The sequence below is a fragment of the Colias croceus genome, chromosome 29 (genome assembly GCF_905220415.1).
Source record: "Colias croceus chromosome 29, ilColCroc2.1".
NCBI lineage: Eukaryota > Metazoa > Arthropoda > Insecta > Lepidoptera > Pieridae > Colias > Colias croceus.
Window position 1 is genome coordinate 4,919,404 of NC_059565.1, and position 14,547 is coordinate 4,933,950.

At 32.3% G+C, this 14,547-nt stretch overlaps 1 protein-coding gene and 1 non-coding gene across 2 annotated transcripts in view; both read left to right on the top strand.

Annotated features, from left to right (window-relative positions):
• The window catches only part of LOC123704443 (fatty acyl-CoA reductase wat-like), a 42,938-nt gene extending 28,630 nt beyond the window's left edge, over positions 1–14,308 (top strand). Inside the window, exons 4-15 of the mRNA XM_045652832.1 lie at positions 4,000–4,115; positions 4,815–4,937; positions 5,599–5,783; positions 6,885–6,968; positions 7,725–7,834; positions 8,645–8,730; positions 9,913–10,028; positions 10,707–10,829; positions 11,841–11,960; positions 12,474–12,664; positions 13,080–13,146; positions 13,585–14,308. Coding sequence (XP_045508788.1) covers positions 4,000–4,115; positions 4,815–4,937; positions 5,599–5,783; positions 6,885–6,968; positions 7,725–7,834; positions 8,645–8,730; positions 9,913–10,028; positions 10,707–10,829; positions 11,841–11,960; positions 12,474–12,664; positions 13,080–13,146; positions 13,585–13,687 — 1,424 coding nt within the window. The 3' untranslated portion in view covers positions 13,688–14,308. The remainder of the gene's footprint in view (positions 1–3,999; positions 4,116–4,814; positions 4,938–5,598; positions 5,784–6,884; positions 6,969–7,724; positions 7,835–8,644; positions 8,731–9,912; positions 10,029–10,706; positions 10,830–11,840; positions 11,961–12,473; positions 12,665–13,079; positions 13,147–13,584) is intronic.
• Trnav-uac lies at positions 2,801–2,873 on the top strand. The gene has a single exon. It is a non-coding gene; the product is annotated as a tRNA-Val (tRNA).
• Positions 14,309–14,547: the final 239 nt, after the last annotated feature.

Here is a 14,547-nt window from a genome sequence, read left to right on the forward strand (position 1 = left end):
AGTTAATTTCGCATTTATTATATTTAGTATATGGATTTGTGTACTAGTAAACTAGTTTGTTACTCCTATGGATATCTTGACAGAACAGCATAGCATATAATTTTCTAGATTTACTGTATTATCTATAATTAAAAAAGCAATTATATTTTTCCTTTAAATCACAATCCAGTTATCCACAATCCAGTTATGTCACCTTGACTATTAGTTCCCATAGCCTTACAAAACTAACTGTAAGGGAAAACCCTTGTTATTTCTTCATATTTGTACTATTGTTTTTATTATGACCTTTATATAGATCAGTTTTCTGTGAACTTGAGAAATAAGAGGAAAAGTCGGGTGATTATGGCATGTGATTTTCAATTATTTTGCGAGAGAATAAAGAAACTTGAATATAAGAAAGAAATTCCCCAGGCGTCCGCCATTTTTACATTTCGGCGCCAAATGTCCGCCATTTTAATATTTTTTTTTTAGAATTTCAATATGATTTAGTAATGTTATTTTTTTTAATGTCGCAGAATAAAAACGAAAGAGGCTATAAATTCGATTGCATGTTTTTGTGTGTTTTTTTTATTGTATTGACTTTTGTGTGTGTGTTGCGTGGTTTTCATATTGTATGAGCATGTTTTTTTTGTGTGTGTTTTTAGTACATACATTTAAGGTGAGTTAATAATTGTGTTTTCGCTTATTTTTTGCATAAAGCTGCTTGTGCTGAATTGTGGCTTTTTCCTTATATTTGCAATAATTTAATTCTATATGATGCCGGAAAATTACGCTTTTTCATGGTCTAATTTTTGTTGAATTTTAATTATAATTAAAATTGCTGGACGTGCAGTATTGACTATTGTTATATTTTTTGTTGAACAAATTACAATTTTGTATTATCTATTTTTTTAAATCATTAAAAAACAATGTTTTATTTACGTAAAGGTCATTAATTACTTTGGTGCAATTGATTGAATAGGTACAATACAATAATCATAAACGCTTCTTTGTATGTCTGTTTCTCTTTTTCGCAGAATCAGCTCATGGGATTTGGATAAAATTTTGCACAAATATTATTATTATCCCATATATTGTTATATTATTTGAATTTTGTAGTGTGTGCCTTCGGGTTATTGCAGTTAATTTAAAAATAAATACATTGTTGCAAAATCTTAGCTCAGATTGTTTACAAATTCACAACAAGATTTTTTGTCCTTTTTTACCTTCAATTTTTTAACAACTTCATAGTCACAAAGATATTTCCTTTAGCGTAATATTAAAGGCATTTTAATTCGGTTTCATCTTAGGTTGATTCTGCTTTCGCGTTGGGTTTCGGTTATTTCTAATAAAAGCTATAATTTGAAATATTTTTTTCAATTTTCCAGACGGGAGGATAAGTCTCAAGGCAAGTCGCGTGGTGCAAAAGGTGCAGCTTTAAAAATCTCTACTATTTTCTACTGTTTAGTAGAAATATCTACCATCCTACCAAGCTACAAGATATTTATTTATGGTGTCAGATATTAGTAATAAACATTATTTAAGATACAATTATGTGTTTTATTGAATAATAAATAAGTATTGAACTATGTTCTACATTTTATTTTTACCTGATTTACCTTTAACTACCAAAATTAAGCCTTGATTGAAAATTCTTTGGCAAAATTCAAAGATACCAAAATCGCCTTACTCCATGACGTGACGGTATTGCCATGACGCGACCTTGTAATTTTACTCTCAACGCGCCTAAAGGAGTTTCACTTCAAAACTTCAAGTTAAATATGTACCTACTCTAGATCGAAATTTGAAATAAAATTAGTCACAATTATTTATAATATAATTAAAGTAACAATTAAAAAGTCTATATATTAATTATATTAATTATTATAACCTATATTATGTATGAAAGTGTGAATGTACCTATGTTTGCTACTCTTTCACACGAAAACAACTGAACGGTTTTTGATGATACTTGTCAGTGATGTTGCTTACCTATACCAGAATAACATTAATAGGTATGGTCTATACAGGGTGACCCACTGTCCGTATACTAAGCTCAAAGGAGGTTAAAGTTTTGCATAGGTACGCTGAGTACGAAAAATACTTATAAAGTTCCAGAGACAGTTTTTTTTCAAATAAATGAATTCTTAAAACTCTATGTGACCCCCCATAACAAGCAACCCGCCCAGCTTTGCCACCAGCACGTGAACTATCGTTTAAGATTATGTTTTCATAGACAAAATGCTCACATTAGCAAAGCGGTATATGCCGGCTGCACGAAGCTAGAGAAGAGAACATGGATTTTCAGGAAAAATTTATGAAAAAAATTTTTGATGTAATGTATAATAATGATGTAATAAAAGTTTGTTTTTTAAGTAGGTATTATTTTCGTGATCAGTGTATGCAAAACTACAAGCCCCTTCGCGCTTAGAATACCAATAGTGGGACACCCTGTATAAATACTTGCGTTCTTTCGTGTGTAAAATATAATTTAGTACAGTTAATCTGTAAGTACTAATATTGTGCCATGTTTGTAATTTTGTAATACATTATTCTTATATATAAAAATGAATCGCAAAATGTGTTGGTAAGCGCATAACTCGAAAACAACTGAACCGATTTTGATAATTCTTTTTTTATTATATTTCTTGAAGTACGAGGATGGATCTTATGTAGAGAAAACGTAAACATGTACCACGGGCGAAGCCGGGGCGGACCGCTAGTTGATTATAATAATATTTTGGTAACAGTAGCGTTTAGAGGCTTGATGTATAGCTTCAATTCTTAGAAACTATATCAAAATTTCGTATACCGGCCAACGGGTTCCGTGGTGTAGTGGTTATCACATCTGCTTTACACGCAGAAGGCCGCCAGTTCGATCCTGGCCGGAATCATATCTTTTGTGTTTTTTTATTTTCTCTTAAAAAATTATTATGTATGATTTGTTATAATTATGTACAATTTAGCATGGACTATACAAACGTGATTATTTTTAAATTTCTTGATTTTCATAATAATCACATAGCTTTTTGTGTAAATTCTTACTGTAGGTTTTTTATGACAGAAAATAGAGGGGAAAATATAAAAATACACACATGTAGTTAATATTAATTATATTTTTTACTAGATTTCCGCCCGTGGCTTCGACCGCGTTTGCAAAGGAAAACCCGCATAGTTCCGTTCCCGTGGGATTTCCGAGATAAAAACTATCCTATGTGTTAATCCAAGTTACTCTCTATATGTGTGCTAGATTTCATTGTAATCGGTTCAGTAGTTTTGACGTGAAAGAGTAACAAACATTCATACATCCATACAAACTTTCGCATTTATAATATTAGTAGGATTTGAACAATCACCAAAATCAGTTAATGGTCTTACTTATGTGTGTAAGCATAATAAAGAAATTACATAGATACTACATACGGTATACTTTTGCATTTAAACTTGATACTAGCTGTGCCCCGCGGTTTTACCCGTATTGCTCCGCTCCTGTTGGTCTTAGCGTGATAATATAGAGCCTATAGCACGGCTATAATATGGACTCGATAAATGGGTTATCTAACACTGAAATAATTTTTCAAATCGGACCATACCATACCAGTAGTTCCTAAGATTAGCGCGTTCAAACAAACAAACAAAGTCTTTAAATATTAGTAGAGATTAAAAAAAGCTCTATTATTCTAGTCGATCACACGTTTTATTTTTAATACCTAACATAGTTTATTGGTATTTATATACTTAGGTACCTTATTATAAATAAATAAATAAATAAATATTTGAATCGCCGCTACCAAAAAAGCGTGTGTGCCGAGCACACGTATCAGAAGTGAAACTCCTTTGCCTTTCAAGACCAAAATCGTCGCCTTACTCCATGGCATGTCGGTATTGCCATGACTCGACCTTGAAATTTTACTCTCAACGCGCCTAAAGAAGTTTCACTTCAAATAGATTTTTCAGATATCTTCCATTAGTAGTTTATTCACATTTTATTTATATTGATACAAATGTCAATTTTTTCAGTACTAATAGAGAAATTATTACGTTCGTGTGGAGATTTGGATACAATATACGTTCTAGTGAGACCTAAAAGAGGAAAAGATGCACACACAAGAATACACGAGATGCTGGATGATTTTGTGAGTATTTACATTATTAAGGCCGGTTACTGAATTGAGATTTTTTAAATCATTTATTTGGGGGCTTTTAAACATTTGTTCATGGAAGCCCTTATGCAGCCCCATTGTAAACACACCCCTAATAAATGCACCCTTATTTCCTTATCAACCTTGTTTATTAAAATCAATGAGAAAGCCTAGGAGCCAAATTTAATTTGATCAAGGTTTGAGAAAGCTTATGTCACATACAAGAATATTTAGGCATAGTTTATAGCATTAATATTTAATAAGTACCTGGGTACGTTCTTAACGTGAAATTCTCAATTCAGGAACCTGCCGTTAATATCCACTTTTAAATTGATTTTATTTGCTGGAACATAGAGTATAAAACTTGTTAGAGGTAGAATTCTATTTTGTTGTTTTAAATTTATAAAGCATTAAAATTTTCGATTAATTACGATTTTTTCAACTATTTAACACTCCATTCTCCTTTTGCCCAAATTCAAGTTTGCACAAATCTAAAAATAAAAAATAAAAATTAATTTATTAACTTCAATAAAACAGTTTACAATATATATGTACTTTAAAGCGATATAATATACAGTTCATTAGAACTCTACCTAAAGATATTCATTTTCCAATATTATTGTAATATCAAGACATTATTTAAGTATTTTCCTTCTTAAAATGAACGAAAAAACTTTGATTTTTATGTTTCAGCTTTTCAAAAGAGCACACGAAGAGAACCCAAAAGGTATACATAAGGTGATCCCAGTTCTTGGTGACATGGAACAGCCTGGTTTGGGACTTAGCCCAGAAGATAGGAAGATGCTTACATCAAAGGTAAGCTTACATTCTTTTAAAAACTCGTTTCGAATATAAGTAAGTAAATTTTAACTCTATTTTTTTGCCTTTTAATAATTATCTACCTAAGACAACTATTATTATGGAATAAACAGTATTTAAATCATTTAATTAAATCAACCAAAAGAAGGCAATGGATGAGTGCAATATAGAGGGTGGAAATTTTCGATGGGCCCTGGAGGGAAAGTTTAGAAATACCTACTGGAGATAGCAAATATTGCTGAAAGGAAACATTCCTTTATTTTAAAAACAAATAATACTTACTGCATTTATAATTTTCCATTGACTTGCCATGACCGGGAATCAAACTTACTGAATTTAAAAACATTCCAATCCAAACAGATAATGATAATAATAGCTGCCTGCAATTTTAATTTTCAATATAATTATGTCAACTTATACTAGCCTTCCGTTAATGAGCATACAGCTATACTAATATTATAAAGCTGAAAAGTTTGTTTGTTTGTTTGAACGCGCTAATCTCTGGAACTACTGGTCTGATTTGAAAAATTATTTTGGTGTTAGATAGCCCATTTATCGATGAAGGCTATAGGCTACATCATCACGCTAAGACCAACAGGAGTGAAGCACTGCGGGTAAAGCCACGGCACAGCTAGTTTTTCATAAAATCCTTTTTCAGGTGTCAATAATAATAAACTCAGCAGCCACAGTGAAATTTGACGAGAAGTTATCCGTAGCTACCGGTATAAACGTGCGAGGAACTAAGGCAGTGTTGCAATTGGCCAAAGAGTGTAAACACTTGAAAGCTATGACGCATGTGTCCACGGCTTTTTCGCAGACACATGTTAGGAATATTGAGGAGAAGTATGTTTTTGATTTAGTTTTTTAGTGTTTATTTTGTTTTGTATATATTTTACTTATAAAAAATGTGGGCACGCGGGTTCGAATCGCGCGTGATCAATTTTTTTTATCTACACTAATATTATAAAGAGGAAAACTTTGTTTGTTTGATTGTAATGAATAGGCTCATAAACTACTGGACCGATTTTAAAAATTCTTTCACCATTCGAAAGCTACATTATCCACAAGTAATATAGGCTATATATTATCACGCTAAGACCAGCGGAGCCACGCGGGTGCAGGAGCCGCGCGGTACAGCTAGTTCTTTAAAAAATTCGATCCTCCTTTTCAAAAAACCTTAGATCTTTAAACGGATTTTTATGTATTTTTTTTAATAGATAGAGTTATTCGAGATCTCGAGGAAGGTTTTAGGTATACAATTTATTAGGTTTTAGTAAAAGCGGGCGCAGCCGCGGGCGGGAGCCGGGGAGCTAGTTTAAACTATTTTCATATACAAAGTCATCGATATATGAAAATATGATATAAACCAAACACATTTGAAACTGGTGAATCAACACTCACAAGTCGGACTATATTTTCACTTTTTAGTATCTTTTATAAACCACTAGCAGTCCGCCTTGGCGTTGCCCATGGTACATGTTTACGTTTTCTCTCCATAAGAACCATCCTTGTACTTCAAAGAATATTATAAAGAGTGGGGAGCGTGAGGTTTTTCGTTACGGAATTTCTGGATTCGGTCCCCGCGCTCAAGGCCCGCGATAGAAGCTATGCAATAGATAATAAAAAAAGAATTTAAGAGATCGGTTCAGCTTTTCTCGAGTTATACGCTTAAGTACCAACACATTTTGCGATTCATAATATTTTTTTTATATATTATTATAGATTAACTAAGTTAACCATCCGTGGCTTCGCCTGCTTTGTCTAAAACCTAATAAATTATATATTATAACTTTCCTCTTGAATCACTCTATCTGTTAAAAAAATAGCATCAAAATCCGTTTCGTAGTTTTAAAGATTTAGGCATACAAAGGGACATAGAGAAAGCGACTTTGTTTTATACTATGTTGTGATAGTAAAGATATTATAATATATTAATAATTTCAGATTTTACGAACCGCCGATGTCAGTGGAGGCGTTAGAAGCAGTAGCTGAGTTAGATGATGACGTCATAACTTCGATATTACCAGCGTAAGTACTTTTAGAGTAGAGACTAGAGATGGGCCGAATATTCGTTTTATATTCGGTATTCGGCATATTCGGCAGCTTTACCGAATATTCATATTCGGCCGAATATTCGGCTGAATCGCCTAATGTTTGGCAAATTGTTACTCATAGTTTTTTCTGTTAAGACCCGTGTATTATCATGATTAGAGTGTACAGTGTAATGAGGTAAGTATTTTAGATTGTAGCTTTCTGATTTTGTCGTCAGTGACGCTTTATTTTCAATTGAAGTAGGTTGGTAAAAAGATAATAACTTACCTAATGCAAATTATAGATAATATCTAGCTGTACCGGTTATTTGGCTGAATATTCGGTTCGGTAAAAGTATTACCGAATATTCGGCCGAATGTTCGTATTCGGTGAAACCCATGTTCGGCCCATCTCTAGTAGAGACGTGTGATTATAGTAGTATTTATTGATTGTTTGAGAATTGTACATACTAATAATATAAGAAAATCTTGTTTGCATGACAAATTTTATTGCTTCAGTAGACAGATAGACATTCTATTATGTTTTTATATAAAGTCAAGAAATATATTACTTCAAAAAACAAAAATGCCAAACGAACGCTCTCCTTGTGCGATTTAATTTTTTTTTAAGTTTTTGGTGGTGTTTTTTTTTAAACAATCTGTTAACTTTTAAATTGTAAATTACAAATAAATTCTACAATATTTTAAATATTAACTATTCCAAGTACAATAATAAAATTCTAAAAAATTCCAGGCTTCTAGGAAAACATCCAAATACTTATTGTTTCACGAAGGCAGTCGCTGAGGAAGCTGTCAGGAAGTATGGCGAAGGAATGCCCATTTGCATCTTGAGACCTTCTATTGGTAAAAAATTAACATTAACATAGTTTCTCGAAGGGTACCTAATTTACGCAGATATTTATTATGTACTTACGATGTTTATTTAGAAAGAGAAATGAAAGTTAAAACTACTAATTAACTGCACATGATTGAGCAACAGAAAATGTTAGATAACTTATTTGTGTCCCGTTTAAATAAAAAAATGTGTGCGTGTACTAGTGTACACACGTAAGAAGCGAAACTTTTTTATGACCTTATTTTTCAAAAAATAATTTACTATATGAAAATTTACAGAAATACGTCGAATCACGCGTGGTAGGGATAAGAAAACGATGGCGCGTAACGGAAAAATATCACGCGTAACGAAACAATGTTACACTAAGTTTTTTTCCAACCCCGATAAAGAAGATTCACTTCAATTATTTTGAACGTTTGATTCAGAATTTGTTTTCAACAAAGACCCTGTTACTTTTATAAAAATACATTCACTAGTAAATAGATAGATAGATTATTTATAAATCTTATATGAGCTTCTCTTCTTCTCTCTATAATAAATTAAAAATTTAATCAGTTATTTTATAAGGCGGACCAGCGATTCCAAATCGTTCTTCCAGATCATTTTTTAAGCTATTGCATATAGAATCTATCGCGGGCTTCGAGCGCGGGGACCGAATCCAGAAATTCCGTAACGGAAAAGCCTCACGCTCCCCACTCCGACGAGGACACACGTTTTTTTTCATTTAATTTTCTCTTGTCACCCTGTTTTTGTATTGTGTCACAAATATACATTTTCAGAGTAATTCTTTTGTTTTTAAATAATAATTTATTTTGCAGTCATATCAACATACGAAGAGCCAGTCCGCGGTTGGACGGACAGCGTGTACGGACCCACGGGTCTTGTTGTTGGCACCGGGATTGGCGTATGTTTATTTTTAATTTTATTGTAGTGAAATAAGTAATTTAATCAAAATCAAATTGTTTATTTGGAACACAACAACACATTAGCAAAACTTTACGAACGATGGCACCCATAAAAGCTTAAATAAGCTGCAATTTTTGATCAAGGCAAGGCAAGGCAGTTTTAGAACTAAAGTTAGATGGTCATAGAAGTTAGCTTGAATTAAATCTTTCCGTTTAAAGACAAAATCAACAAAAAAAAACTTACTTATCTCGATATTTCAACTTATTGAAATGAACCAATCAGCAACTTTAATACTTTATTATAATAATTTAGGAATTAAAGACTAGAACGAAAGAAAACTCTATAATATACAAATTAAGAATTATTACTAATAGAGATTTAAAAATCATTGATTATTCCTAAATTCTAATTGTTAAAACATAATAATCTATACATATAATAAATCTGTAGAAGGGTCAATTCTGTACATTGAAAATATTGAAAAACTAAATAGCAGGGGGTGTTATTGGATCGATACTGAGCCCAAATATGTGATTAAAAAAATTTTTATCTGTCTGTCTGTCTGTCTGTATGTTCAGGCATCACGTGAAAACTAATGGTTCGATTTCGATGAAACTTGGTATAATTATACCTTATTATCCTGGGCATAAAATAGGATACTTTTTATCCCGGAAAAATACGTAGAAAAAAAATCTTAATTTTTCTTAATTTTTCCGCGCGGACGGAGTCGCGGGTGGAAGCTAGTTCATAATAGATTTTATAATAAGTTGTTAAGTATTATATTTTACCTTTGCCCCGCGGTTTTACCCGCATTGCTCCGCTTCTGTTGGTCTTATAGTGATGATATGTAGCCTTCCTCGATAAATGGGCTATCTAACACCGAAAGAATTTTTCAAATCGGACCAGTAGTTCCTGAGATAAGCGCGTTTAAACAAACAATCTCTTCAGCTTTATACTATAACTAGCGGTCTGCCCCGGCTTCGCCCGTGGTAAATATTTCGCAATAAAAGGTAGTCTATGTTTTTTCTCAGGGCCTAAAGATTGTCTGAGCAAAATTTCATAAAAATCGGTCCAGCGTGAAAACCATACATACATAACATACATAATTACATAATTACAAACCTTTCCTCTTTATAATATTAATATAGATTATTGATTTTATGCGTTTTAATTTACCTAGGTACTTCGCACAATGTACATGGATTTGGACAAAGTAGCAGACATGGTGCCGGTGGATCTGTGTGTGAACGCCATTATCGCCTCTACTTACCATACTGCTAAGAACTTTAGGGAGAAGTAAGTTACTTATACTAAGTTATAACTGAATTATAAAGAGATGTTTATAAAATGGTTGATTTATTTTGTTTACAGAATTTCTTCAGAGAAGCTTTTTAGTTAAGTTTACATTATATTCATAGGCTTTGTTTCTTTTATCTTAATATATAAAAATCAATGCCACTTTTCGTTGTAATTCCATAACTCGAGAACGGCTGAACCGATTTCGATAATTCTTTTTTTATTATATTCCTTGAAGTACGAGGATGGTTCTTATGTAGAGAAAACGTTAATATGTACCACGGGCGAAGCCGGGGCGGACCGCTAGTATTTCTATAGATTACTTCATTATCTAATGTATTATGTACCTAGTACAAGCAACTCAGCTTATAATTATACATCTTCCATCATATTTCATCTACTAGATCGATTTTCATGATTTTCCTGAAAATTTACGAGTTTTTTCGTAAAAAAAATAATTTTTTCGACTACACAAACGTTTTTTTTGAAGTCGTAAAATAGCTTAAAATGGTATCAGCTTATATACCATCAGTTATCTACTTATTTGATGAAGTCCCATCAAAATTATACCAAATTACCGTTTAAAAAATCTAAAAAAAACATCGTATTGTTAATATGTATACTTTAATACATTTTATTACTATTCATATATTTATTTAATACTGTTTTAATCCACAGCCAAACATCCCACATCCCAATATACAATTTCGTCTCGGGATCCCAAAATCCCACGACATGGGGAGAATTTATAGAATCCAACCGACGACATGGTACCACCAGACCCACTACTAAAGCTGTATGGTGAGTTATCCTACTAATATTATAAAGGCGAAAGTTTGTAAGTATGGATGTATGGATGTATGGATCTTTGTTACTCTTCCACGTAAAAACTACTGAATGGATTTGAATGAAACTTTACCACAATATAGCTTATACATCAGAATAACACATAGGATAGGTTTTATCCCGGAAATCCCACGGGAACGGGAACTATGCGGGTTTTCCTTTGAAAGCGCGGGCGAAGCCGCGGGCGGAAATCTAGTCTAAATATACTCAAACTCAAACATTTATTTATTCAATTAAACTTCTTATAAAAGCACTTTTGTATCGTCATAAATTTTTTTAACATTTACCACCGATTCGGAAAGCAGTAATGGAGAAGAACCGGCAAGAAACTCCATTGTTGCTCTTTTAAAATCAATCAAATTTAAATTTTACATAGTATTATGTAATTACATAACTAATATATGCCAAAACCGTCACCTGAATCTACTATTTGATTGAATGACAAGCGTGTTCATTGAATTACGACATTCAATTAAATGACTAGGCCGAGCCTTGATTTAACAAGCGTCACACAAAGAAGCTAGTTAGCGGATTGTAACATTTCTCTTTGAACAGAGCATAACGCTCGGATATTTTAATGTCATCATTTAATTAACGCGTTAGTCATTCAATCAAATATCATATTCAACTGCGACATTATACACTTAAAAATTTAACTTTTAAATTACACTAGCTGCTTTCCACCCGCGGCTTAGCCCGCGCAATCAAAGAAAAACCCGCATTGTTCCCCTTCCCGGGGGATTTCCGGGATAAAACCTATCCTATGTCTCGAGGTAAAAAGTAGCCTACGTCCTTTCTCGGGTATCAAAATATCTATAAACAAAATTTCATGCAAATTGGTTCTGTTGTTAAGGCGTGATTGAGTAACAGACAGACAGACGGAGTTACTTTCGCATTTATAATAATAATATGAGTACCTATGGATTTAAAATTAAAACTCAATTTATTCATAATTTTCTTTTTCAGGTACTACGGTTTAACACCAACGAAAAGTTACTACATGTTCTTATTCTATAATTTCTTTCTACATTATTTACCGGCTGTGTTGATTGACGCTTTTTGTGCTCTAACTGGAAGGAAACGGAAGTAAGTAAAAAATAATAATAATTTCAGGACAATTTTCACGCACGGCACGATCTGATCCTATACTAAGCCTTCGCTTGTGTTGTGGAAACCAGATGACAGATAAACATATAAATATAATATCTTATTATGTTTACTATAATAGCTGAATTGTTTGTCTGCTTGTTTGAATGCGCTAATCTCTAGAACCACGGAGCTGATTTGAACAATTATTTCACTGTTGGATAGTCCGTCTAAAGGAAGGCTTGCAACTATTGTTGCAGTTTTGAATCATGTCAGAATCAAAATAAAAAATATCGGTTCTTATTATTTTTTGGTTTAAAATCTGAATTAAGTATTCATGTTTTGTTAGTTTCGCATGAAGCACGCTGCACGAGCACAACATGTAAAATACAAATCGGACCAGTTGTTCCCGAGATTCGCAAACAAACAAACAAACTAATCAGCTTTATAATATTAGTATAAATTCTCTATTAACATACACAAAACGACCAATTTTAATATTTTTTGCTCCAGCATGCTAAAATTCTACAACAAAGTGCGGAAACTAGCGAACATATTGTTCTACTTCTCGACACAAGACTGGCGCTTCACGGACACCAACGTTCAGGACATGTGGCACAGTCTAACGAGCCCAGATCGAACTGTGTTCCCTTTCAACATGGCGGATATGTCTTGGGAATATATGGCTGAGACCTTTTTGTTGGGTGAGTCGATTAAAAAGTGAAGGAGATTAAAGTTATTTGATGCTGGACATAAGCTAACAGGTTCCGGTGCATTTACATCAAACGAGCGAATGCTCATTCTACCCCACTATGTATAAATATTTTAGAGTAAACAGGCGTAGAGCATTCTTTCGTTGTTCTTTGGTCATTCGAAGATATTCTATGCAATGTTCTAATACTGAACAACACCGAATACGAGTTTTCGTTTACAGTAAGACCACGAAAGAATGCTCTTGCTTTAGCTGTAGCTCTACGTTCGTTTGATGTAAATGCACCGTTATAGTCACGTCAACAATTCAATATGACAATCAATTCAATGAAAAGCAGATACTCCAAAAATGTCGCAAAAATGTTGTTGTTAACAAAATGGATAGCATTAATATTTATATTTTTACAGGACTTCGAGTGTATTTGGTGAAAGACGATCTTTCAACATTACCAGAAGCAAGGAAGAAGTGGAACAGGTAATATACATACTAGAGCATACTAGCTTAATACCACGGTTTCGCTCATATTGTAACTTTTGCAAATATAAAGCTTATATAGTTAAATTATAATCTTTCTCTGTTTTGGCGCGAAAGATTATCAAACATTTACATTTATAATATGTATTAGTGCAATTCTTTTTTTGAGAAATATCTCAAAAAGAATATATTAAAAAGAATATTTTTCGAAAATCTTCACTAGCATTAAATAAAAATATAGTTTTACCACAGATAATACAGAGATAGAGTAATATACTACCTACCTTATGTACTTATCTGTTAAATATCTTCTTCGCTATCTAAAGAGTAAATGTTAAAAAAAAATGTTTTTTTCTCTACATATAGTTATTAGTTATCGACTTGTGTTATTATTATTATTTGCTCTCCAATTTCTAATAATATTTTGTTTCTTTTCAGGTTATACTACATGCACCAAACATTGAAAGTTCTTACATTGTGTCTTGTTATATATTTAGCGTATTCAGTACTTAATTTTATTAGTTGGATGATATTAGGTTGATGTTTTTAGAAATAATCTATAGCATAAGACCATCTTTATTTATGTTTCAATTTCCCGCCAAAATTTTGAGATTATATAACAAATATTTTTCAATTTGAATTATTTTGAATTAATTTATGGAAATTTATATAGGGTGCTTTTGCACCAATAATGTGCGAGGAATGTGTTTGTAAATAACCAATAGTATCGCTTCATTTAGTTTGAAGTCAGAAGCGACACCTACTATTGGTTATTTACAAACACATTCCTCGCACATTATTGGTGGAAAAGCGCCCTAGACGGGCTAGACCTCAAATATTAAAATCATCTTATCTTAGCAGGGTTTTATATGTCAAAAATTCATCTTAAAAGATGACATAACATACATATAGACATCTCTTTCTAACTCTATTTGATGCTGTGAGTAAAAACGTCGATTTTGATAACTTTTTAGTATTATTTGAAATTCGTTAATTGTATTAAAACATACATTCCAATAGAAGAAATTATAGTTACTAAGGTTTTTTTTTATATAAAATAACAGGGAAAAAGAAGGTTGCCATTAGTTTTAAGCACATTTTTTGTATTTAGATAAGTAGATAAATAATGTGATAGTTGAAATAAAGAGATTATAATATTATAGTGTTGTGTTTTATTTTCTTCAAAAATGAATCCTCAAAAATGTCATTAGTCTAAAAATTCTACTACCTAATATTATAAATGCGGTGAGGATGTGTGTGTGTGTGTGTTTGTTACTCTTTCACGCAAATACTACCTACTGAACCGATTACAATGAAATTTAGCCTAAATATAGAGGGTAACTTGGATTAACACATAGGATAGATTTTATCCCGAAATCCCACGGGAACAGGAACTAGGCG